Genomic DNA, 26,752 nt, shown 5'->3' with positions numbered 1-26,752 from the left:
AATTTGCTTCTCTTTAGAAGCGAGTTCTGCCCCCTTTCATGGGTTAGAAGGATTTAGGTTGGTTAATATTCATATTCCACACCAATAGCCTTTCTGTTTATGTAGCATCCAGTATTAGTGTTTGCTTGTTTAATTCTTATGGTTTTGTTTTTTTTTCTATAGTGTAAATCACCGCATTCGCACTGTCACCAGCACAGTCACCACCACCATGGAGGGCAGCATGGCGGACCAAGGGTGGACCAAGAGGTGTCAACCGAGCCAGCAGTAGAGGATTACAGCAGCTGGGATATTGTAAAAGCCTCTCAGTAAGTATAATGGAGTTAAAAAAGGAAATACAGGATTAAAGGGAATTTGTCTCCAGGTTTGTGCTACCCCATCTGAGAGCAACATGATGCAGGGGCAGAGACCCTGATTTTAGTGATGTATCAATTACTGGGCACCTTGCTGTAATTTTGATAAAATCCCAGTTTTCTTCAGCAGATCTAGCAGTTCTGAGCTCTGTATAACCCCATCCCCACCACTGATTGGCAGCTGTCTGTGTACACTGTGCATAGGCAGAAAGCTTCCAATCAATGCTTGGGTGGGGGCGCTGGTATATACAGAGCTCATGAATATGAGACTTTATGGCAGCAGGTAATAGTAATAGTACTCTAGTCATAATCTCCTGCTGATAAAACTATGATTTAATCAAAACTACAGCAAGCAGCCCAGTAAGTGATTCATTGCTGGAATCTGCTGCAATCAGGGTCTCTGCCCCTACATCATGCTCCTGTCCGATTAGGTGGCAAAAAACTGATGGCAGATTCCCTTTGAAGGCTTTTTTTTTTAAATTATGGATTCGACCTTTGCCTCTAGTGAGTGCGTAGATTACATCCTCACTAATATTGGTGACAGGAGAATCGCAATTACTGCTCAGGACCATCAAATTAGAAAATGTATTCAATTGGTGTTCCAGTTTTTGAGAGATAATGTAAAATTGATTGTTCTGTCACTTTCAACATCTGTGTTTTAAAAGGAATCTCAGTAGGATTCCATCCCCCAAACAATTTATGTGCATGTAACTTGTTCAAGGACAAGTCCAGCAATACCTTTAGCCTACGTTCCCACGATGAGCATTTGGTAAGGTTCTGACGCTGCAGAAATTATTATTTAAATTGGGTTACTTGCGTATCTTTTTTTTTTTTTTTTAACATGCAGTTTTTATCACATTTTTGTCTCTTTTTGGTGTGTGATGCTTCATATAAAGTTGCTTTGTTTTTGATACTGCCTGCTATTTAGCTTTGACAAAACTTTGTTGACATTCCTAGGTGCTGATTACATGCTTTTTTTTGTGTGTTTCTGCCTCGGAAATGAAATAAAAAATGTGTGTGCGTTTTTACCTGTGGATTTTTTGAATCTAATGTAAGTCTATGGGAAAAATCTGCACAGAAAACTCAGTGTACGTGCAAGAGAGATTGACATAATGCGGATTTTAAATACACCGCAGATCATTTTACACCGAGTAAAAAAAAAATAAAAAAATCAGTGGGCATGAGACTTCTGTAAATCCCATTCATTTTATTGGAACTGTAAGATGCTGCGTTTTGGACGCAGCACAAATACGCCGCGTCAATAACGCACCAAAAGCTTATCGTGGGAACGTAGCCTTACATGACCAGTCCGGTCTTCTGTTACTGAGAAATCGGCACTTGAATTGATATGCAAATGAGGCTGAAGGACTATGGTAGATCTGAAGCCTCTGTCACTCCAGCTCTATTCACGGACCTGCACTGCCTCCTCCTGCTTTACTTTCAGCCTCTATTCTATGTGACTTCAGCAAAGGAGCCATCAGTCAAGCAGGAGGAAGGGGTGATACTGGGTGGGGAGGGGAGTAGAGCTGGAGTGACAGTCTTCAAATCTGCCATAGTCCTTCAGCCTTCTTTGCATATCAGTTAACCGCTGATTTCTCGAGAATGGAAGAATGGCCATGTAAAGGTATTGCTGGACTTGTCTTTCAAAGAGCTACCAGTGCATTGAAATAGTTTGGGGGTGAAATCCTGCTGACAGATTCCCTTTAAAGGAGTCATACCAAGATCCAGCCTATTAAAGATCCATGAGAGAGATGGACAGTTACAGATCTCGGGGACCCCTACTAATCACAAACACAGTGGTCTTTATGCTAAAAATAAATGCCAAAAATAAGCCACCGGGTTTACCTCGTTGCAGAGAAAATTCAAAGAGTAAATTGATTGGCTGCTTCTTGTAATGAAAAGGGTGAAGTCTGAAATAAATCCAAAGCATTTTTCACAGCTGCATCCAACATTTTCTACTGTGGGAAGTCTGCAGCACATTCATCCTGTGTACTTGGGAGTCTACAAACCCCCTGCACTTTGTTACTGACACATGTTGGGAGATTTGTTTCTTGGCTGATTGTCCTTTAAAATATTTTGCAGCAGCAGGGGACAGGAAACTCCAAAATAGGTTGCACAGGGCACTATAGATGTCTGGTACCAGGAAGGTTGGTTTGTTTCTTGCCCGCAGATAAGTCGCCTCCTCTGTGTCTCCTTCCTTGTCGTCCCCTTCCCCCTACCCAATGTCTGTTTGCTTTTGACTTGCACATGGTTATTAACTTGCACTATATTGTAGTGTAAATTACCGGCTGTGTTTACCTTGCCACAATGATTCAGGCAGCCTTTGTTTTCCTTATCCCATAACACAACGCGGTGGCAAATGCCATCTGCAATAATATAACTAGCCTATGCTGCAATGCAGATTATAGATAGATGTCAAAAGACTCAGGGTGCACATACCCTTAATGCAATCATGAAAGCCTGAGGCTGCACTACTGAGACAAGTAGTAGTTTATTCCGATCTCCATCAGTCAAATTACCATCTATATCAGGGGTCTCAAACTCGGCTGAGAATATGGGCCGCACATAGGGAAAATGTGAATTTGAAGGGCCGCATTCTTTACAGGATGATATTACATTTTTAGTGATACCATATTGTTTTTTTCTATGCACCTTTTAATAATTTTTTGAATATTTTTGGCTTTTTATCTTATTGTTTTAAATGGCATTCATCGTGTGAGCTATGATACAGTTTTATAGGTTGGGTCTTTAGAGGTGCGGCGATAACAAATGTGCACTATTTTTGTTTAGTTTATACATAAAACAGCATTTTTAGTGTCCAAAACAAATTTTCATACTTTATTTTGAACTTTTTTTTGTTTTTACAATTTTTATTTCCATTTTTGTGTCCCTTAATTGGCCACATACAGTGACATTTTATTTCTCTTACAATTGGCACGATACAATAATTCTGACCAACATCTTGTAGTGGTTCCCCATGTTGTAGTGATGTGCCCCATCCTGGTTCCCATGTCGTAGTAATGTGCCCCATCCTGGTTCCCATGTCGTAGTAATGTGCCCCATCCTGGTTCCCATGTCGTAGTAATGTGCCCCATCCTGGTTCCCATGTCGTAGTAATGTGCCCCATCCTGGTTCCCATGTCGTAGTAATGTGCCCCATCCTGGTTCCCATGTCGTAGTGATGTGCCCCATCCTGGTTCCCGTGTCGTAGGGATGTGCCCCATCCTGGTTCCCGTGTCGTAGGGATGTGCCCCGTCCTGGTTCCCGTGTCGTAGGGATGTGCCCCGTCCTGGTTCCCGTGTCGTAGGGATGTGCCCCGTCCTGGTTCCCGTGTCGTAGGGATGTGCCCCGTCCTGGTTCCCGTGTCGTAGGGATGTGCCCCGTCCTGGTTCCCGTGTCGTAGGGATGTGCCCCGTCCTGGTTCCCGTGTCGTAGGGATGTGCCCCGTCCTGGTTCCCGTGTCGTAGGGATGTGCCCCGTCCTGGTTCCCGTGTCGTAGGGATGTGCCCCGTCCTGGTTCCCGTGTCGTAGGGATGTGCCCCGTCCTGGTTCCCGTGTCGTAGGGATGTGCCCCGTCCTGGTTCCCGTGTCGTAGGGATGTGCCCCGTCCTGGTTCCCGTGTCGTAGGGATGTGCCCCGTCCTGGTTCCCGTGTCGTAGGGATGTGCCCCGTCCTGGTTCCCGTGTCGTAGGGATGTGCCCCGTCCTGGTTCCCGTGTCGTAGGGATGTGCCCCGTCCTGGTTCCCGTGTCGTAGGGATGTGCCCCGTCCTGGTTCCCGTGTCGTAGGGATGTGCCCCGTCCTGGTTCCCGTGTCGTAGGGATGTGCCCCGTCCTGGTTCCCGTGTCGTAGGGATGTGCCCCGTCCTGGTTCCCGTGTCGTAGGGATGTGCCCCGTCCTGGTTCCCGTGTCGTAGGGATGTGCCCCGTCCTGGTTCCCCCCCGTGTCGTAGTGGTGTGCCCCGTCCTGGTTCCCCCCCGTGTCGTAGTGGTGTGCTCCGTCCTGGTTCCCCCCCGTGTCGTAGTGGTGTGCTCCGTCCTGGTTCCCCCCCGTGTCGTAGTGGTGTGCTCCGTCCTGGTTCCCCCCCGTGTCGTAGTGGTGTGCTCCGTCCTGGTTCCCCCACGTGTCGTAGTGGTGTGCCCCGTCCTGGTTCCCCCCACGTGTCGTAGTGGTGTGCCCCGTCCTGGTTCCCCCCACATGTCGTAGTGGTGTGCCCCGTCCTGGTTCCCCCCCCACATGTCTTAGTGGTGTGCCCCGTCCTGGTTCCCCCCCCCACATGTCGTAGTGGTGTGCCCCGTCCTGGTTCCCCCCCACATGTCGTAGTGGTGTGCCCCGTCCTGGTTCCCCCCCCACATGTCGTAGTGGTGTGCCCCGTCCTGGTTCCCCCCCCACATGTCGTAGTGGTGTGCCCCGTCCTGGTTCCCCCCCCACATGTCGTAGTGGTGTGCCCCGTCCTGGTTCCCCCCCCACATGTCGTAGTGGTGTGCCCCGTCCTGGTTCCCCCCCACATGTCGTAGTGGTGTGCCCCGTCCTGGTTCCCCCCCACATGTCGTAGTGGTGTGCCCCGTCCTGGTTCCCCCCCACATGTCGTAGTGGTGTGCCCCGTCCTGGTTCCCCCCCACATGTCGTAGTAGTGTAGCATGTTGTGCAGAAAATCCATTGTGGATTTTGACAGGGCTTTGTTTTAGATCTGCATCAAAATCTGAGTATTACATTCAGATGTTCTTGCAGATTTCACCCTACACATAGCAAATCGTGAAATCCATGGTAAAAATCTGCAGAAAGATTTGACATCTAAATATAAAAATCTGCATCACAGATCAATTTCCAAAGAGATTATCTGCAGATTTTTGAAATCTCATTCACCTTTTAGCTACAATAATACACTGCAGACTTTCCATTTGCAAATTCGAGTGGAAAATCCACAGCAAATCTGGGTGTGCCCTCCCTGTTTTTGTTTATCCTTTCTTTAAAAAAATTGGAATAAATAGCAATATAAAAGTTCTCCAAAATGGTACCAATAAACTCAAGCTTGTCCCTCTGAAAACAAGTCCTCACATGGTTGCACCAACTGAAAAGGCTATGGTGACACTATAAAAAAAATGTAATTGTGAAAAACAATTGTTGTAATATTACCGAGCCGCAGAGTAAAGTTAACACATCACTTATACAGCACGGTAAAAAAAACAAATAAGTTCTCAAGTAGCTACTATGACAGAAACCTAAAGGTATGGCTCTAGAAATGTGAAGATTGGGAAAAAACGAAACACTTTTTTTTTTTTTTTTTTTTTTTTTTCTGGTTCTTATATTTTTTTTTAAGAACTAGTCCTTATGGCCCCTCTCCCACATACATATTAAATGAAAGTTGATGGGACCAGCTGACCATCAGTTCTTAAAGAGGGCTTCCCGACCTTAGGTGTCTTGCATCGTCTTTTTTTCCTTTCTTTACCTTACGCTTTCTCTTTCGTTGTCTCTCTCTATCCATTCATCTGACATCTTGTTTATTAATAACAAAAAAAATTACGCAGCACCAGATTCAGAGTTAAGGATAGTTTTCTCCGCCGGTCCTTCTCGCTTTCTCCCCCACAGCAGTATTGTATTCTGTAATAAAGGAAGCTGTTCTATTATCAGATTTATTTTTTTCTCTCTCTTTGTGATCAGTAATATCTTTTGGTTTCGTTTCAGGCACGGCTTGGTTGATCGATGCAGAGAGCTGGTAGAGGCGGGTTATGATGTTCGACAACCAGATAATGAGAATGTGACCCTCCTGCACTGGGCGGCTATTAATAATAGAGTGGATCTTGTAAAGTATGTAATTGTGTATACACACCCTGCTTACACACTGCATTCATCTACAGAACAACAAAAACTGCTGATATTTCACTGACAATTTGATTCTTCCAAACACAGGTACTTCATTTCCAAAGGAGCAATTGTGGATCAGCTTGGAGGAACTTTAAACTCCACTCCACTTCATTGGGCCATCAGGTACTGGAGCCTTAATTCATCAGTGTTAAAAACTGCAATTATAGGGACTAAAGAGAAAATAAAGAGTCTATCCATGTAAAGCCAAATTAATTGAAAAACACCACAGCCATTCCCTAATTTCATACATAAGTAATGGCTCATATTATAGTAGTGTCGTCTTCTTCACTAGGAGCAGTATTATAGTAGTTATATTCTTGTACATAGGAGCAGTATTATAGTAGTTATATTCTTGTACATAGGGGGCAGTATTATAGTAGTTATATTCTTGTACATAGGGGGCAGTATTATAGTAGTTATATTCTTGTACATAGGGGGGCAGTATTATAATATATTCTTGTACATAGGAGCAGTATTATAGTAGTTATATTCTTGTACATAGGGGGCAGTATTATAATAGTTATATTCTTGTACATAGGGGGGGCAGTATTATAGTAGTTATATTCTTGTACATAGGGAGCAGTATTGTAGTAGATATATTCTTGTACATAGGAGCAGTATTATAGTAGTTATATTCTTGCACATAGGAGCAGTATTATAATAGTTATATTCTTGTACATAGGAGCAGTATTATAGTAGTTATATTCTTGTACATAGGAGCAGCATTATAATAGTTATATTCTTGTACATAGGGGGCAGTATTATAATAGTTATATTCTTGTACATAGGGGGCAGAATTATAATAGTTATATTCTTGTACATAGGGGGCAGAATTATAATAGTTATATTCTTGTACATAGGGGGCAGAATTATAGTAGTTATATTCTTGCACATAGGAGCAGTATTATAGTAGTTATATTCTTGTACATAGGAGCAGTATTATAGTAGTTATATTCTTGCACATAGGAGCAGTATTATAGTAGTTATATTCTTGTACATAGGAGCAGTATTATAGTAGTTATATTCTTCTACATAGGGGGCAGTATTATAATAGTTATATTCTTGTACATAGGGGGCAGTATTATAGTAGTTATATTATTGTACCTAGGGGGCAGCATTATAGTAGTTATATTCCAGTATTATACATCAGCACTGTTGTCATCTGTTTCTTCCTGAAAGTGGGTCTCTTCCCGGGATGCTGCGGTTGTAGTCAGATCTACTGTGTAAAAAAAAAAATTAAATAAAAAACGTTGCTTCAGATTTTTTTTTTTATGATTTCTAAGTGGACACATTGGGTAAAAAAATACTTAAAAATAAATCCAAAACATTTACAGTCCATATTTTTCCAGGTTATTACAAAAGGAAATGAGGTAGTAACCAGTAAGGTTACATGCTGGCTTCTGATTACTAAACCCATATCCTGTGTGCTAACTGGTAGCCTCTCCCCTGTGTAGCTGTCATTCTAAGATTATGGAAATGCACAAAGTTCCTCATTGAGTCACATTCCAGGTAAACTGGTCTGCCATGTTATCTGGATAACCATCTCTGCAAGGAAAGGCTGGCTTCCCCGAGGTGTGAGATAATATGCAGGAATTATAATTGCTGCCTGGATACTTAGCTTTTGTGGCTGTGTGACAGTTGTCTGCTTTCCAACTGTCTACTTGTAAATAAAGTTTATTTGTACTTTAATTCAAAGTTTGTCAGCTTTGTAATATACTTTCAAGTCCTTACTACTGTCAATATGTGAATGAAGCCTTAAAGCTGAAAACCCATCTTTATCGCATCCAGTCGGCGCATGTGCCCGATGCATTAGAGCCCTCTCCTGACAACACCTAACAATTAGTTCTGACCAGAACGTGTTTCTGGTCTCTAGACGGAAGCAAGAATTTTTCCATTTTTAGAAAGCAAGCCGAGATCTTGAAAATGGTAAGGAATAGAATCACAAAGTATATTAGGAAGTTACAGAACCTTTAATTGAGCACTGATAAAGCTTTATTTTCCTATCACCCATGACAGCACCACAACGAGAGAGGGGATCCGCCCTTCCAGGACAGGAAACCTACAGAATTAAAGGGCGCCGCCTCTCCACCACCTCAGTTGGTTTCCTGTCCTTGAGGGGGAACCTTGTTAAAACGGCGGCAGAAGAAAGAAGAGATTATTCCCAGACCTGGGCTGGTCGGTTTCCCACAAGGTGTACAGTCTCTGCTGCGGCCAGCACCAGGGACCTGAAAGCGCCATGGTGGGTCCAAGGGGGCCTGTTCCATCGAACGGACGCGAGCAGCAGCCGCACAATTACCTTATGGTGGCCTGGCAGCCGCGCATCCCAGTTGCGCAGTAGCTATCCTGGAAATCGCGCCCTAAGACGCACGCCGGTGAAAAAAGAGGTAGTGGAGAGCCATGTCTTCTAACATGTTTCCGGCTACTGTTTTGTACCAGCCTGCGGCCCTGATGACGAGCGTACCGGAGGGTCCTTGATAGGAGAACCTTAGACAGGCTTTCCTGTTGAAGATCCGGATATGACTGAGCTGCGCCCCTGCCAGGGGTCGGCAGCTCCAGTTCCGTGCATCAGTGGAGAAGCTGCTGTGGAACTGCGCCCCTGTCTGGGGTCAGCAGCTCCAGCTCTGCACGTCAGTGAGAGAGCAGCTGTGGATCTGTGCCCCTGTCTGGGGTCGGCAGCTCCAGCTCCGTGCATCAGTGAGAGAGCAGCTGTGGAACTGCGCCCCTGTCTGGGGTCAGCAGCTCCAGCTCTGCACGTCAGTGAGAGAGCCGCTGTGGAACTGCGCCCCTGTCTGGGGTCAGCAGCTCCAGCTCTGCACATCAATGGGAGCACCTGTTGAGCTGCGCCCTGCCTGGGGGCAGCAGCTCCGGCTTTGATCGGCGCACTATTGGAGGCGCCCCTGCCTGGGATTGACCACTCCAGTATTGCTCAGGCATGGTCGGATGGAGAGGAAAAGGCCTGTGACTTGGTCCAGCCTCCGAATCCGTACTGCTGGTGGTGAGTGATCTTCGTGAATGTTTACCTTCTTTATGGGGCCCTTTCCTTGTTATGGTTACTAAGAGGCTGAAGGATGTTAGCGCAAAACTCAAAATTGTGTGTGTGCGCTCTGTAAGGACCCATCTGGGCCAAGGGCCTCGTGCTTTAAATTTGGCTTCAGAACGGAAGCTGGACCTTAGACCACTAGGCTGAAGTTAGCCACATATCTGCTGTCCAGCTGCGTCTCATCAGTTGGCTCCTTCGGGTGGGGCTAGTCTGACAATTGAGATTTACCACCCAAAGGAAAGGTTTATCCTTCATTCAGATGGATTACTCTTTTAAATAAAAATTTGAGCGCAGTGCCTTATAAAGCCTCTTTCCGCTTCACAAAGAGCATATCATAGCGCCTCATGGCACATCATAGCGCCTCATGGCACATCATAGCGCCTCATGGCACATCATAGCGCCTCATGGCACATCATAGCGCCTCATGGCACATCATAGCGCCTCATGGCACATCATAGCGCCTCATGGCACATCATAGCGCCTCATGGCACATCATAGCGCCTCATGGCACATCATAGCGCCTCATAGCAAAGCGCTTTATAGCACATCATATTGCCTCATGGCACATCATAGCGCTTCATAGCACATCATAGTGCTTCATAGCGCCTCATGGCACATTTTGGTGCCTCATAGCACATCTTGATGCCTCATAGCATAGCTCCTCATGGCACATCATAGCATAGTGTCTAATAGCATAGCGCTTTATAGCACATCATAGTGCCTCACAGCGCCTCATGGCACATCATAGTGCATCATAGCATAGCGCTTCATGGCACATCATAGTGCGTCATAGCGTAGCGCTTCATGGCACATCATAGTGCGTCATAGCGTAGCGCTTCATGGCACATCATAGTGCGTCATAGCGTAGCGCTTCATGGCACATCATAGTGCGTCATAGCATAGCGCTTCATGGCACCTCACAGTGCCTTTTAGTACCTCATGAGGCCTCATAGTGTCTCTCGGTGCTTCGCTTCAGGGTGCCCCTGTGCCTTGTAGTGCTTTATAAGGGTGTCTGTGCCTTGTAGCGCCCCTGTGCCTCATAGTCCCTTTTTGTAAAGGTACTGGTTCCACAACTAAGTTTGTCTGACAAAACCAAGTTCTGCGACTATAAACTGCATGTCAAGCTTACAGAATTCAGGGGGAAAAATATCCTAACCTCTATTTTGAGACTGAGGGTGGCAGTATTCCTGGCTGGTGCTCAGCTAGCTCGGTGGAATGCTGGTCGGAGGCAGGTGACAATAAGAGCGCTTCCTTAGTTTTGCAGGTTAATAATAAACCTTGCAGGGTTTCACTCTCAAAGGTAGGAAGCTTTATGTAGTGCTCATACAGCCATTGTGGGTTTGGTCCAATCGAGCGCAGTTTTATTGCTTTTTACAGGTTGCACAGAACTCATAAACATTAATATTTCTAGTCTTGTCCAAGCTCTGACTAAATAGGACAGACCCTGGCTACTCATACACAGCTCAGCTAACCCAGCTTGATCAAACAAAACAATATTTATCTAGGACAACCACTGATACTTGTGGAGTCTGGCCTGTGTCTCTGATTAGCTCCAAGACACATACCTTCTGCTCTGCTCTCCAGCAGTCTGACTAAGGTGAATGCCTAGCCTGCTCTGGTGCTTAGCTCTCCAGCTTCCCTAATCAAGACCTGTAAAGCTATTATTTAACCCAGCCCTACTGGGGTTTGCTACAACCCGAATGGGCTGTACAGATTCCTGAGAGATCATTGCAAATGGACTCTATAAGACCTGCTAGTAAATCTGCAATTCCAGATTGCTATATAGTAGTATAGGCATTTAAGGAGGTATACAATCAGGTTCCAATTCACATGAAACATCAGATTTCCTGAGAATAGTTATTGGCATAAAATTAGGATTTAGACTTTCAGTTTGTGTCCTTCCATTCAGATGTTAATGAGCCTTAATGCTTTATGGAGAAATATAGTAGTTAGGACAACTCTCATATCAAGGGAAGAAGCATTGACAATAGTTTACCTCAACTATTTCGGGATTATGGGCAGATCCATAGAGCGCTGCAGAACTCACTGGGCAATGAGTAAGAGTTGTGGTCTCCCAAGGTAGAATAAGGAGTCCTGCTATATGTCAAAATTAATAAGCAGTCTGGCCACAACTCTGAACAAGGCAATATTGCTGTTAATAACTCTCTAATCTCCTACATTCCAGTAGTAGCATGGTCACAGGTACACACCCGTGGGCTACCTCTAAAGACCCGGTTCCCCTAACTTAAAGAAGCTTTAGGCGGTATATAAGAGAGCTCCATTCATCTAAACATGGTCACTATGTAAAGGTCTTGTCATACAACAGAGTAGCTTTATCTTATGTAAACCATTATGGAGGAACTCTGCCAAGATCCCTAATGACACTTATGTCTAATCAGTTCAGATGGCGAAGTCTCACCTTTTATCTTTAACAACACCTCATATTGCAAGTGGACCTTTTTTAGCCATAGACAACTGGAATAGTGTCCAACCTGCATTGAATAAGCAAGGAATGTGAAAGTGAGTTTTGGATCTAGGCCCATTTTCAGTCCAAAGATGGCACCCTGGGATCTGAATCCAGTGCTTACGGCTCTAACAAGCCTTTGCTTGAACCCATGAATTCAGGGTCTTCACATTAAAGACTATTATCCCGGTGGCCCTGACTTCAGCATGGTAAATTAGTGACATTCAAGCTTTGTCGGTTAATCCTTTGTTTATACAGATCCTAGAAGATGGGCCAGTTCCGGAGCTACCCTATCTTCCGAAGATGGCTTCCAATTTCCATAGAAGTCAGGAAATTGTGCACCCTACTTTGTGCTAATCCGGGGAATCCATGGCAGAATAATAAGAAAGCGGATGTCTCCATCAAGCATTATGTAAGGTTGCGATTCAGTCTTCACCTTGCACCTTCTATAGACACTAGGCTTGATCTGGGATCTTCTGCTGTCCTTTCCTTTAGGAAAACTGTTCTACAGGCTGTGGTTCCACCCTAACTTTAAAGTTTTTTTTCTCTGTAAATCTCTCGTTATGGTACTGTCATGGGTGATAGGCAAACACTAAATTACTTACCGGTAATGTGATTTTCCTGAGCCCATGACAACCCTTATATTCCCTCCCATCACTGGTAGAAGTTGATCACTTCATTTCCTTCGTGGTGTTTGATTCACGCAGTGTGTAGAAGGAAAAGTCATGGGATAGATAACTATTAAGTAGTGTCCTCTCATGCTCTGTAAACAACTGAGGTGGTGGAGAGGCGCCGCCCTTTTATTCTGTAGGTTTCCTGTCCTGGAAGGGCGAATCCCCTCTCTCGTTGTGGTGCTGTCATGGGCTCAGGAAAATCACATTACCGGTAAGTAATTTAGTGTTTTTGAGTTTTGTCACAGCACAGATAAATTTAAGACCCTTTTAGACAGGCATTGTTTTTGCTGCAATAATTAAAATTGCTTTAAAAAAATCATAGTTTTTATTGTTTTGTTTTTTTTGCTATGTTTTTGAAAAAACCCAATGCAGCCGCAACATGTGAATGCAACTTTAAGGCCCTTTGAACGAGCTCTAATTGACTTGTAACATCGTTGATTGATCTTGGTGAGGAGACACACCACTTGCAATAATTTTTAATATTGCATCCTATTTTCTGACGTTGCTCCATGTGCATATATAGTTTTTGCATTTTTGCACTCGGTTATGTGTTGTGCAGAGAAGGATGTGGGATGGAGGCCCCTGGAAAGGAAGCGGCACATCCCTGCCATTAATTTCTGTTCTGTTCAGTAAGAAAAACAGTGGGATATGGGCTGGAGATACAGAGCAAGTAGTTTTTAAGTTACATAATTATTGTGATGATTACGGAACTACAATTATTACATATGAATGGAAAATAGCACAAGAACCGTGCCAGGAATAGTGCACTGGTTACAACTTTTGCAACTCTCTTTACTTGAAGTTTCATTGACTGTATATAGCCTCGGCCTGGATGCGATTTAATCTGGTTTTAGACATCCAACTTCATATATACCATTAGTTTATTCTGAGGTCCTTGATAAAGACCACCTCTCCACGTTCAGGACCCTCATCTATTTGCCACAGTAATGGCAAAAAATGTCTCTCACTCTGGAGGACCCGGCACATCTTTGTATTGCAGGACTCCCAATTAACTTAATTGAGAACTATGTAATACTTAATTTCACCAGTGGGTGGTGCTGTAGGAAAATTTAAAACTTACTGCTAGGTTTCCTCAAAATTTAAAGCTGATTGGAGCTTCTTACGGCAACGATTAACTTATCAGGGATCCATCCAGCAAAAAGCGCTCAAATTATGACACTGAAAGACTCCAATTTTAACAAGTCTCTTTGGTTGATGTGGTTACATTTCTGTGTTTTTTCCCTCCTTATTGCTCAGACAAGGACACCTCCAGACTATTATACTTCTAATGAAATGCGGCTCTGATCCGAGTCTGATAGACGGGGAAGGATATAACAGCATGCACCTGGCCGTCCTGTACCAGCACCTGCCCATCATAGCTTACCTGATCGCAAAAGGACACGTAAGTGCTGCTGAAAAATGTAATATGATTTATGTCGACTTCCCATTTTATGTAATTAGAAAGTAAAATTTTCTTAACTTTCGTTGCAAAGATCTGCTCATTGTCATTTAAAGAAGCATTCCTCCTCCTCCCATCAAAGTTTTCTTACTCTTAATATAGTGCAGTCATCATATTCTATAGCACTGTGTACTTACAATTGCTCATTTTGCCTTTCTACCCAGATAATTCTTCTCTTCTCCATTTAAGTCTGTGACATCACATGATTAAAAACGGATTAGCTGAATCTTTCTAAGCTCTATGTAGAAACAGGAGGTCAATTTTTTATGCACAAATCATGAGTCACTGCAAAAGTCCCTGGCAGGAGGAGGAAGGAGTCGATGGGTCAGAAGTTGAAGACGGAGAAGTCATGCAAGGACAAGAGATTTCCTGTTTCTACATAGAGCAGAGAAAATAGAAGTAACTGGGTAGAAAGGCAAAATGAGCAATTGTAAGTACACAGTGCTATATAATATGATGACTGCATTATATCAAGAGGATACAAACTTTGATTGGAGGAGTACTTCTTTAATATGAAATTTCACTCCTCTGCTGAGAGTTTGCTACAGTTATATTCACTCTAAACCATCCTCATGAGCTAAATATTTCAGCAGCACAAATTTTTCTTCTGTGTATCAGCAAAATGTTTCAGGCCGGAGTCTAGGTTTTTAAAGGGTCATTCCCACAAGGGCATTTTTTTTTAAACAAAGCACGGTGTGTGCATGACTATTGTTAATATATAGACTAAGCCAAGCATGTTTCTTTGTTGTACCTTTTGTGTCTTTTTTTTTTTTGCTGCTGTGAATCCAGTTTTGTACAGCTGGATGGGAGGTCCTATTCTTATCTGCTAAAACTACATTTCCCAGCAGCACCCTGCTTCTCTTTAGTGCTGCAGGCCCCTCCCTCTGCTCTCATTTGTGCTTCTTAGAAAGAGATCTCAACATGGGCAACTTTTTACGTGGACCATCGATAGTTTTGAAGGTGGTGACTGTGACCTGCTATTTTGACTAATATTTACAGACTCTGTATTTCATTGGTGGATGATGAAATTTGGTGATCATGCTCTCGACTGCATGCATAGCATAGCTAAGCTGAGCTACAACATGTCTGCAGGGAAAGGAGGATGCTATAAATGGGTCTGGGGCATCCTCCTTTCCATGACAGCCATGTAGGGTCTGTCCAATTAGACGGGGTCATGGGTGCATCTGTTTTTATTAATTAGACAGGGTCATTATTTGCAAATGCAACTGTTATCAGTCAGCTCTTCAGCATAGCTGACATGTGCTTCAACCCGACTGTCAGATATTTAATCAGACAGAGTCATTAGGTGCATCTGAGTTTTCAGCCATCCCGACAACATTAGTACTATTGGACGACTTTATGATTTTGTGAATAACCCTTTAAGTTCATGGAGGAATGTCTTGCTTGGATACAGTTAAGCCCCCCTTACACAGTAGATGGCTGTTGGTCGAGTGATGGTTAGATCATCCAATATCTTCCCCTATTTCTCCATTCACAGGAACACTTGGATCGGCCCCGCGCTCCTGTGTTTTGCATGAGAAAGCATCTGCCAGCAGATTATCTCACCGGGTCTAAAAAAAGCGACAGTCTGAAATCGTACATCCTTAACTCCCTCAATGTCATCAGTCAGGGGAGAGTCGGGAGCCCCCCATACACACAACAAATATTAACATTTTGCAGAACTATCTTTTCTTTTTTTTTTTTTTTTTTTTTAATATTTTCAGTAGGATTTACCCAGTGACATGTTGTTATCCCGTTCTCCTCCTACCATATAACTTCAGCTCTTCAGCCTTACTTCTACTTACAGAACATCGATGGGCCGGATGTGAATGGGATGACGCCGCTCATGCTATCTGCACAGAAAATGATTGGGTAATGGAAGTGGACTCAGTATAAACTTACGGAGAATGAAAATGTATGTGCCCTTTAAAGAAGCGCTCCCAGGATTGTTTTTGTATTGTCTGACCTTAAATTTTTCTTTTAAATTATCCGCCACATTTTAGTCCTCCCCGATAGCGCATGACTCTGACTATTTTTTAGTGTGGACCAGAACTTTGAGAGTCTCGATATACGTTTCCTAAGGACTGGTCCATACTAAAGACTTTGTATAATTGGGATTCAATCATTCAGGTTCACATTGTGCAGCGGAGGATCAAACAGTGCAGATAATTCAGAAATAAAGTGTTCAGTTCCTGGGAGCGCTTCTTTAATGAATTGGTGTTTATTATTGTATGAACTGTATTGTATCAACATTACACCATTTATACACCTCCATCCCTAATGTATCTGTAAAGTAAAATGAAGATACTTTGCAAATAGCTGTCATTAAAAAAAAAATTATAGTGTATAAAAATTCTTACTGCTTTGTCTGCAGCTTCTTGGTCACACACTATAAACAAAATCCCATGTAGACCAATCCTAAAATAGTATTCCTACATAGGAGTATGACTGCAGGACCAGACTACACATACCGTAGTTTGTAGTCTGTAACCATGGGGGCACATAGGTCTGTGTAGCAGCAGCATATAAGAAACAGCAAGAAGTTTTTTTTTCTTTCTTTTTCAACTCCTTTACCAAAGGCAGTTTTTGTTTTTTGTTTTTTCTTTCCCTTCTTCCAAGAGCCATAACTTTTTTATTTTTCCAGCCATATAGCCGTACAAGGGTTTTTTTTTTTTTGCTGGACGAGTTGCACTTTTGAATGACACCATTCATCCTGCCACATAGTGTACTGGTATCCAAGGGGTAACGTTTCTCCTTGAGGATAGTGACATATTAAGCATGTTAAGGTGAGAAGACTTTTAAGCCGCAATACTCCTCTGGGAAATACTTAAATTGTCTCTTCAGAGAGGAAGAGGACCAGAACTCTAGTGACACCTATAGGAAGTAGCAGTTGTATTGATGATTAGCATTGCTACTTCCTATAGGTGGCACTAGAGTTCTGGTCCTCTTCCTCTCTGAAGTGACAATTTATATATTTCCCAGAAAAGCATTGTGGCTTAAAAGTCTCCTCACCTTGACATGCTTAACATGTCACTCTCTGCAAGGAGAAACATTACCCCTTGGATACCGGTCTGACGCCTCTCACCCAGCCAAACCAAATCTCACACTTTGCACTGAACGCAGCAATCCCAAATGTGTAATTTTTTTTTTTAATGGGGCAAAAGGCGGGTTATTTTGAACTTTTTGTGTTATTTTTTAACTGTTTAATAGTCCTCGTAGGAGACTTGAAGCTGTGATCGGCCGATCGCCTGTGCTATACATAGTAGGGCTTCAGCCCTGCTATGTATAGAAAAAAAATCACAATCTCCTATGAACGCCAGCCACAGGCCAGCGTTCCCAGGAGGATCGTGATGACAGGCACAGGGGTCTGCAGCAGACCCTCGGCTATCATGACAACCCATTGGCGGCCCGTGATCACGTGACTGGCACCGATGGGCGGGATCAATGACGCTCTTCCTGTTTGCTCTTGTTAAATGTTGCTGTCAGTGATTTACAGCGGCATTTAACTGGTTAACAGGCATTGGTAAATCTCAGATCCACCTGCGGCTGTTAGAGGCACTTGATGGCTAATTAAATCAGCCATCAAGTGCCGGGAAAGATGCGGGCTCAGCGTGTGAGCCCGCATCAAAGGCAGGGACACGGCCGATGACCTAAATATGTCATCGGTCGTGAAGGGGTTAATCACACACCCAATTATTTATAATCCTTTTAGTGACCTACTGCCAATCATTTGGTGCTGCTTTGGGGTCAATAAGAGCCACGGACAGCTTTATTTGGATCGGAACCCTTTGGCTTATAAATGTTTACAAATGTCAGAAAAAAATATTCTAAAGTTGCATAGTGATAATATCTCTGCTTTCTTTCAGTATGGAACCCACTAGTTTTCTTCTAAAGTTTAACCCGTCCGTGAACCTCGCTGACAAGATCCATAGGAACACGGCGCTCCACTGGGCGGTCTCCTCCGGCAATGTGAACGCTGTGGATTTGCTGTTGGAGGCCGGCTCAAGTTTAGATGTGCAGAACGACAAGGTCAGATATGATCCATATATATATGACTACCTCTTGAAGCTCATCAAGAGAATGCCAAGAGTGTGCAAAGCAGTCATCAAAGCAAAAGGTGGCTACTTTGAAGAACCTAGACTATAAGACATATTTTCAGTTGTTTCACACTTTTTTGTTAAGTATATAATTCCACATGTGTTAATTCATAGTTTTGATGCCTTCAGTGTGAATGTACAATTTTCATAGTCATGAAAATACAGAAATTTCTTTAAATGTGAAGGTGTGTTACATATTTTTCTCGTTCTGTGGTTCACACTCCCACTATACACACTTTTTCACTCTATTATTTCTTCTACAACTGACTTTTTTGTTCTTTTGTGTCCTAGGGGGAAACGCCTCTTGATCTTGCCAAACAAACCAGAAATCGCCTAATTATCCATATTTTGACAAGTGAAGCAAACTCAAGATCAGGACGGAGCTCTAGAGCCCTAAAGACCCTACAGAAGTATGAGGTGGGGTCCTGGTATCATCAGTCCTCTGACCCTAAAATAACACTAGGCGTCCTATAAGTGTATGCTTATACAGCCCCATATGTTATGTTCATGATGGTCTAATTACTGGGCTGGAAGTGATGGGGCAAGAAGCAGGGCTAATTACGTCACTACCTGCTCACACTTTAATTTGAGCATTCGAGACAGGATCTGATTCTAGCCTCTAATGCAATATTACCATTAGTAATAATGGTTAAGTAAGGTATCCTTGTCTGCAGTGTTTATACAGGTCAGGTTTCCTTTTGGCATATTCTAGATTTTTGCTGCTACAAGTCTTCCTTAACCCCTTCATGGTGCAGCATTTTTTGGGCCTGAGGACACAGCAGTTTTTTGCTTTTATTATAATTATTATTATTTTTTTTATTCAGTGTTCTCAGTCAACGCAGCCATATGAGGGCTTGTATTTTGCGGGGCAAGTTGTACTTTTTAATAATGCCATTTTGAGATTAGTTATAATGTATTTGAATACATTTTATTTTACAGGACAGAAGGATTAAGGCGATAGATTTTTTTTATTTATTTTTCTAATTTTGTACAAGTAAAAAAACCCATAATTTATTTGTGTTGCCATATTCTGCAAGCCATTGACAATGATATTTGAGGGCTTGTTTGTTTGTTTGTTTTTTTGCAGTATCAGTTGATATTTTTATTAGTACTATTTTGGGGTACACATGATTTGTATTTATGTCTTGTTTTGCTTTACTGGGTAGGTAGATAAATGAAAAATAGCAATTCTGTCATTTTTTTATTCATTTATTTTTTATTATAACAGATCTCTATCATATATATTATATGTATGTGTGTGTATGTGTATATATATATATATATATATATATATATATATATATATATATATATATATATATATATATATATATATATATATATATATAGTTGGTATATATGTATGTGTGTGTGTATATATATATATATATATATATAGATAGATAGATAGATAGATAGATAGATAGATAGATAGATAGACATGTGTGTTTTCAATTTCACATGCTGTTGTGCAAATGGAATAGACAATAGATGGAAATTATTGACAATGATCAAGACACCCTCAATAAAGGAGTGGTTCTGCAGGTGGGGACCACAGACCACATCTCAGTACCAATGCTTTCTGGCTGATGTTTTGGTCACTTTTGAATGTTGGTTGTGCTTTCACACTCGTGGTAGCATGAGACGGACTCTACAACCCACAGAAGTTGCTCAGGTAGTGCAGCTCATCCAGGATGGCACATCAATGCAAGCAGTGGCAAGAAGGTTTGCTGGGTCTGTCAGCGTAGTGTCCAGAGGATGGAGGCGCTACCAGGAGACAGACCAGTACACCAGGAGATGTGGAGGGGGCCGTAGGAGAGCAACAACCCAGCAGCAGGACCGCTACCTCCGCCTTTGTGCAAGGAGGAACAGAAGGAACACTGCCAGAGCCCTGCAAAATGACCTTCAGCAGACCACAAATGTGCATGTGTCTGCACAAACGGTTAGAAACCGACTCCATGAGGGTGGTATGAGGGTCCGACGTCCACAGATGGGGGTTGTGCTCACAGCCCAACACCGTGCTGGACGCTTGGCATTTGCCAGAGGACACCAGGATTGGCAAAGTCGCCACTGGCACCCTGTGCTCTTCACAGATGAAAGCAGGTTCCCACTGAGCACATGTGACAGACGTGACAGAGTCTGGAGACGCCGTGGAGAGCGATCTGCTGCCTGCAACATCCTTCAGCATGACCAGTTTGGCAGTGGTTCAGTAATGGTGTGGGGTGGCATTTCTTTGGAGGGCCGCACAGCCCTCCATGTGCTCACCAGAGGTAGCCTGACTGCCATTAGGTTGGCCCTGGGTTCCTCCTAATGCAGGACAATGCCAGACCTCATGTGGCTGTAGTGTGTCAGCAGTTCCTGCAAGATGAAGGCATTGAAGCGTTGGACTGGCCCGCCCGTTCCCAGACCTGAATCCGATTGAGCACATCTGGGACATCATGTCTCGCTCCATCCACCAACGTCACGTTGCACCATAGACTGTCCAGGAGTTGGCGGATGCTTTAGTCCAGGTCTGGGAGGAGATCCCACAGGAGACCATCCGCAACCTCATCAGGAGCATGCCCAGGCGTTGTAGGGAGGTCATACAGGCACGTGGAGGCCACACACAATACCGAGCCTCATTTTGACTTGTTTTAAGGACATTACATCAAAGTTGGATCAGCCTGTAGTGTTTTTCCACTTTAATTTTGGGGGTGACTCCAAATCCAGGCCTCCATTGTTTAATAAATTTGATTTCCATTGATGATTTTTGTGTGATTTTTATTGTCAGCACATTCAACTTTGTACAGAGCAAAGTATTCAATGAGAATATTTCATTCATTCAGATCTAGGATGTGTTATTTGAGTGTTCCCTTTATTTTTTTGAGCAGTGTATATATTATACACATACATACATCCCACTGTAATTGGTATCTCTCTTTGTAACAACCCCAGAGATATATATATAAAATATATTTAACTTTTCTTACATTTTTGTTCAACTTGGAGACTTGAGCATTCAATTGAATTGAATGCTTATTTATTACACTGTAATATTTCTCTGGCAGGGTCCAATTGGAGGACTAAGATGGCAGTCATCCGGAGCATTATCAGGAACTTCAATTCCATGTCAGCACCTCAAGCATTGGGGCTGATGGACTAATAAATGGAGCCACCTCCCTCTTTCGAACCGCTTAGATGCCATGGTGAATTCTGTTCACTGCATCTAAGGGGTTAAATTGCAAGGATCAGTGTTCTCACTTATTCCTGCAGTCTCAGCAAGGGACTGTTAGGTTATATGACTGTCCCCTGTGGGTACCTGTTTCTGTATATATATTGTATATCTAATTAACAAGTGGTCATGACTTAGAGAAAAGTCAAGAGATCTTTAACGGTTTCTCTTATAAACCTTTTACCCTAGAATTGGGATTACTCTTTATCAAGATAGTACTCGCATAACTTTTTTTTTTTTTTCTTTCCCCCTCTCTTCATCAGATTTCATTGGTGACGTTGGTCTTCTTGTCTCTCTTGGGGGGCGTCGGATACATTATGAACATGCATACAGATTCCTGGCTCTTAAAAGGGACGCTCCTCGCACTGGTCACTGCTGGGTCTCAGCTCTTAACCAGGTTTGCTGAATGCCTTTTTTTTATAAGCAGGTCTAGCGCATAAAGTCCTTAACAACTTCCATGTCTGGTAGAGGTCCAAGAGAGGGAAGGAGATGACCCGATGGGTGACAAAGTGACACACAGCCCTGGTGAGACAGCAAATAACTGATGCACTTTTGTACTTTGTCTTTTGCAGACGATTTGTCGGTCCATCCAGCCAGAAGCACATGCCTGCCATCTTCTTCATCAGTTCAATATTCTGGATGTTTATGACGTGGTTTATCTGCTTCCTGCCTGATATCCTTCTATTATTTTTTTTTTACTCTAATTCTTGGGGTACTACCATCAAATTGTTTTCTTTGAGCAAAACTGTACAGTATTAGAGCAAAGTCTCATTCCCCATCATTGCCTTTTAAGACACACAAAAAGGCAGATATGGCAAAAAATGACGTGTGCAGCTCATGAAGGAGAATCTGCCAATGTGCCGGAGTTCATGCAGTTTTGCATAAAGGCATTAACTTATGACCTAGACCCCCTATGCTCCAGTACAACATATGGAAGGGGTGGGGTAAAAAAAATTGTGTTTCCTTGAAATAAATTCAATAATTCATTACATCCTGTTGTAAGTAGCAAATATTTGTCATTTTCCTTAATGACGTTGCGATCCATCACATTTGGCTCAAACAACTATCCAAGTGCCATTTGTGATCAGCATGTTTTTACTTGCCTATTATTTCTACAAGACATGGAGAACGGATCCTGGATACATCAAGTGTTCAGAAGAGGAGAAGAAGCAGGTAGGTGATCTGTTATTGAAGTGTAATTGCTTTAATATGTGAGGTAGTACAATAGAATTATTAGTGGCAACTTTTTAATATCGGAAAAGTTCCCGATGTATGCCCCAATTCTATCTATAGGTCGCCATTCACCCAACAGATGGATATGCTGCAGCCTTTTCTCAGGGGTATACATTGGGAGAAAACCTCTGTTGGTGTCACATCTGATTACTGTCATTTAATTAAGTTTTTAATTAATTTTTTTTGCAGACCATTATCACTCTTGCCGAAGCCGGGTGTCTGGACGTTAGACTGTTCTGTACTTCCTGCCTGGTATGTGATTCTGTTTATATTATGGTAAACTATCACATTGGGTGGGCAGAAGTGGCTGTGACACTTCAGGCTAATTGGTAGAGTCAGATTACTGGGGATCTGACCGTTGGGACCTCCGCGATCCAAATAAAGGGGGTCTCGTGTTCCTTTTTGAATGTACTGACAGTCTTTGCTTGCACACTACCAATGACTGTGCGACTGACGAAAATGGCCAAGTACGGGGCTAAGACCCCAATATAAGTCAGGTCCCTTACGAATACCACTGCTCTGTAGGTATGAACATAGCCTCTTAGGATAGATATTTCAGTCCTTATAATCTGGAAATTGCTGCATAGTCCAAACAGCTTCAGTTCCTCTCTATCTAATACTATAGTCATTAACTATTTGTGCTAGCCCTTATTAAACCTTTTTACCATCCTGCAGGTGAAGAAGCCACTGAGATCGATGCACTGTCACGCATGCAATGCCTGTGTGGTTAAATTTGATCAACACTGTATATGGACCGGACATTGTATTGGTGAGCGGCTTTAACATTTCTAGGGGTTTTTCCCTTGAAAATAGGGAAAACACTAATAGAATTCTAGGATTGTCACCCAACTTTCCTAGAAACCTGAGTGGCAATTGAAATATTGTATAGTCAAGAGAACCATTTTTCTGATTCCTCCTTCAGGTGCTGGGAACCATCATTATTTTGTGCTCTTCCTCTTTGCCCTGGCGGCCATGGGTCACTGGATGATCTATGCCTCCTCTATATGTAAGGACTGATCGTCACATTTGCGGCCACTCGCGTTATGTGCTTGATGCATAATCACATCTATTTCTTCCTTTCTCGCAGTCTGGGTCAGTCAGTGCTCCACTAACTTACAGAAGGACGGCATAGGAGGTTTCTTGGCGGAGATTATATCGTGTTCCCCGTGGGTTCTGTATATCTTCATCCTTGTGTGTTTTCTCACAGTGTGGTCTACGCTGATGCTTATCCTGCAGATATACCAGGTAACACAATCTAGTCAAAATACAGACAGATTTCTAGAATTCTTCATTATAGGTGCTGGATAAGGACTTCTTTGAGTCCAGCTTTTTCCATCTGTGCCTCATTATTTAAACTCCTCATGGCCGAGGTCGTGTGGAAGATTTACTAGAAAGGTGGAGGTCAAATTACTGATATAATTGCCCTGTTTATCAACGTTTTTGCACTGCGGAAATGATTGAGCAGAATGTTGCTTCAGCCATGACTGTTGAGGTCAATTTTTATCTTTTTGCCACAATGAACTTATTTTGTGCATCACATATAAACCCTGCAGCTACAACTGACCAAATCATAGGCTTGGGAGTTATTCTCTGCAGGAGTGTATTGCAATCTCATACTTTTCTTTATCCCCTACTCTCCAGAATTAGAGGACAGACAGAAGTGGTTATGACATCAGGATTACAGAGCAATAGAACTTTTTTAATTCAGACGTATTGCAAAGCTGCTTCATTTTTAGACGCACTGAGAAATAGTAGTTTGTAATGGTGGGCACAGTCAGAAAAGTTTCTAAAAATGTTGTTAAACTCTTCAAAAGAGTTGAGAGGTCTGACTTACTGAAGAACCTGGTGGAAGGAGAGGAGGAAGGATCTTGACAACCGAAGACAGAACATATTTTAATGCATTGAACAATTGATGAACTTCATATTTATTGTCTGTTTCTTTCTTTAGATCATGTTTCTGGGTTTAACAACTCAAGAAAGATTCAGTCTCCAAATGCGGAACAGATACAGTAAGCACCCAGTGCCGCTGCGGCGATCTCCCTTCAAGTAAGTGTTCTCTGTGCGCCAATAGCTGCATCCAATTCGCATGTGTCTATTCATTGGAGACACAAGGCAGAATGGCCGCATTTAACCTGTTAAATGACCTCTGATTGGCTACATACACACCGATCAATGATCGTTTAGTGACCTATTTAGATATTCCGGCCAGACTTTCATGCACATAAAATGATCTTTAATACTATCATTCCTTGCACTTGTGCTGCCAAGAACATGATGTCCCATCAGTTGTTTACGCAGGATGATGTTTTTGCCCGGAATGATGATTTTTAATGTAGGTTTTAGAGCACGTGCACCCAGTTTCTTGTAGATGCCGGCATACACACATCATTTTGAAGCAGAAGACTCCCAATAAAACACCGGCGATGTTTTCCCTAAATCGTTTTTTCTGATGGCATATTGGATGCCTTTTGCAGTAGCTATGCGGACAGTGTTTTTTTTTTAATGATTGTTATTTAAAGAAGCACTCCTCCTCCCATCAAAATTTTTATTCTCTTAATATATTGCAATCATCATTTATTCTATAGCACTGTGTACTTACAATTGCTCATTTTGCCTTTCTACCAAGTAATTCTTCTGTTTTTCCATTAGGTCTATGACATTACGTCATTAAAAACTGACTAGCTGAATCCTTCTAAGCTCAGTGTAGAAACAGGAGGTCAATTTTCCCTTCATGAGTCATCGCTGCAAAAGTCCCTGGCAGGAGGGAGAGAAGCAGCAACTGGTCCAGGGAATGAAGCTGGGGATGATAAATGCCCCGACAAGAGACTTAGATTAGAAAAAAACAGAATAATTAACTGTGTAGAAAGGCAGAATGAGTAATTGTAAATATACAGTGCTATATAATATGATGATTACAATATATTAAGAGGATAAAAGCTTTGATGGGAGGAAGAGTGCTTCTTTAATATTTTATACATACTGCTTGTTCCATTGCTGTGTGCGCCGTATTTGCTTCCTAGATCGACCATTTTTGCTTTCGATTTCATCTATTGAAGCGGAAATAGTAATTTTTAGCATCTGTGGACGTGGAGATATCATTTTAGCTAACCGCCTCCATAGAAATGAGCCATCTTATTGCTCCTCCTGTTCACTATTTAGGTGTAATGATGACTTGAATTTTCTATCTTCCAGCCGTGGTTGTATCCAGAATCTGGCAGATTTCTTTCACTGTCAGTGCTTCGGATTAATCAAAACCAATCCCGTTGACTGGATGCAGCAATACCACAACATCTTCCAGGCCTCCACGATGAGGGGCGCCCAGTCTGTGTAGAGGTATTGCATCTGCTTATCAAAGGAAATGTGGCTGTAAGAAAGAGGACTGATTTCTTCTATAGGACTAAGAAGGGGCAGTTGTACATAAATATTAACATTTTAGTTTCTGGATCTCCTGTTTCATTAGTGTTTTGACAACTATCTTCTGTTGCAGACAGGTAGGACAACCCAGAGACGAGCAGCATTTTTTTTCCTGTTGGCTGTAAAAATGGGTTGTCCAGGATATTAAAAAAAAGCTCTGGTGGTTCCTACAGGTTTCTGTTTATTTTGCTGCTGCGATCTTACAATGTACTTAAAAGCTGAGGCCAATGAGCAGTTGCATTGCACATATGGATGTACGACAAAGTAAACGGAGACAGTCGGGGACCGCAGGAGTCACAACGCTGAAGTGGCGGGGGAATTACCAGGTGAGTAGTTGGTTTTTCACTGGCAGCTGGCAACTATTGAATTGCTTACACGAGACCATAGATAAAAAGATCTTCTTCACCAACCCTTTCTTCCCATTAAGAAAGAGCATACGTGATTTTTTATTTTTTTTTGCAATTTAAAAATAAAATGTCTTCCTTTTGGTGCACACTTTCTGCTCTCATAAAAAAAGGACCAATATATTGTAGAATTGGTTTAGCAGACGACCTCTGCAATTCTTCTGTCTTTGGTACATTGAAACTTTGTAATTCTTTTACAAGATTTACTGGTATTTATATAATGAATTCTTCAAAATTTTTGCTTTAGTTTCTACCTTTTTTTTTAATGTCTCTGCTTGCATTAAAGGGGTATTCCCATCTCCAAGATCCTATCCCAATATATAGTAGGTATGATATTAGCAATATCTCCAATTAGAAATGTAGTGTAGTCCTTCTGATTCACTATGTGGCTTACCCCATGGGCAGGGCATTGCAGTAACTTAGATATCCATGGTTACAACCACGCATATAGTGGTTGTTAGTGGTCGTAACCATGGATATATAAGCTACTGCAATGCCCTGCACATGGGGTAAGTGACATCGTGAATCAGAAGGACTACACTA

At 42.5% G+C, this 26,752-nt stretch overlaps 1 protein-coding gene across 1 annotated transcript in view; it reads left to right on the top strand.

The window, feature by feature from the left end:
- ZDHHC13 (zDHHC palmitoyltransferase 13) overlaps positions 1-25,975 on the top strand; it is a 29,631-nt gene extending 3,656 nt beyond the window's left edge. The window contains exons 2-17 of the mRNA XM_073658247.1: positions 163-305; positions 6,034-6,156; positions 6,259-6,336; positions 13,649-13,793; positions 15,658-15,722; positions 17,717-17,879; positions 18,239-18,364; positions 21,422-21,555; positions 21,731-21,833; positions 22,209-22,331; positions 22,581-22,643; positions 23,067-23,160; positions 23,314-23,397; positions 23,479-23,636; positions 24,340-24,437; positions 25,584-25,975. Coding sequence (XP_073514348.1) covers positions 163-305; positions 6,034-6,156; positions 6,259-6,336; positions 13,649-13,793; positions 15,658-15,722; positions 17,717-17,879; positions 18,239-18,364; positions 21,422-21,555; positions 21,731-21,833; positions 22,209-22,331; positions 22,581-22,643; positions 23,067-23,160; positions 23,314-23,397; positions 23,479-23,636; positions 24,340-24,437; positions 25,584-25,722 — 1,839 coding nt within the window. The 3' untranslated portion in view covers positions 25,723-25,975. The remainder of the gene's footprint in view (positions 1-162; positions 306-6,033; positions 6,157-6,258; positions 6,337-13,648; positions 13,794-15,657; positions 15,723-17,716; positions 17,880-18,238; positions 18,365-21,421; positions 21,556-21,730; positions 21,834-22,208; positions 22,332-22,580; positions 22,644-23,066; positions 23,161-23,313; positions 23,398-23,478; positions 23,637-24,339; positions 24,438-25,583) is intronic.
- Positions 25,976-26,752: the final 777 nt, after the last annotated feature.

Source organism: Phyllobates terribilis, unplaced genomic scaffold (genome assembly GCF_046119375.1).
Source record: "Phyllobates terribilis strain yellow unplaced genomic scaffold, ASM4611937v1 Scaffold_13__5_contigs__length_258822181, whole genome shotgun sequence".
Classification (NCBI taxonomy): Eukaryota; Metazoa; Chordata; class Amphibia; order Anura; family Dendrobatidae; genus Phyllobates; species Phyllobates terribilis.
This window is presented reverse-complemented; position numbering and strand designations above follow the sequence as displayed.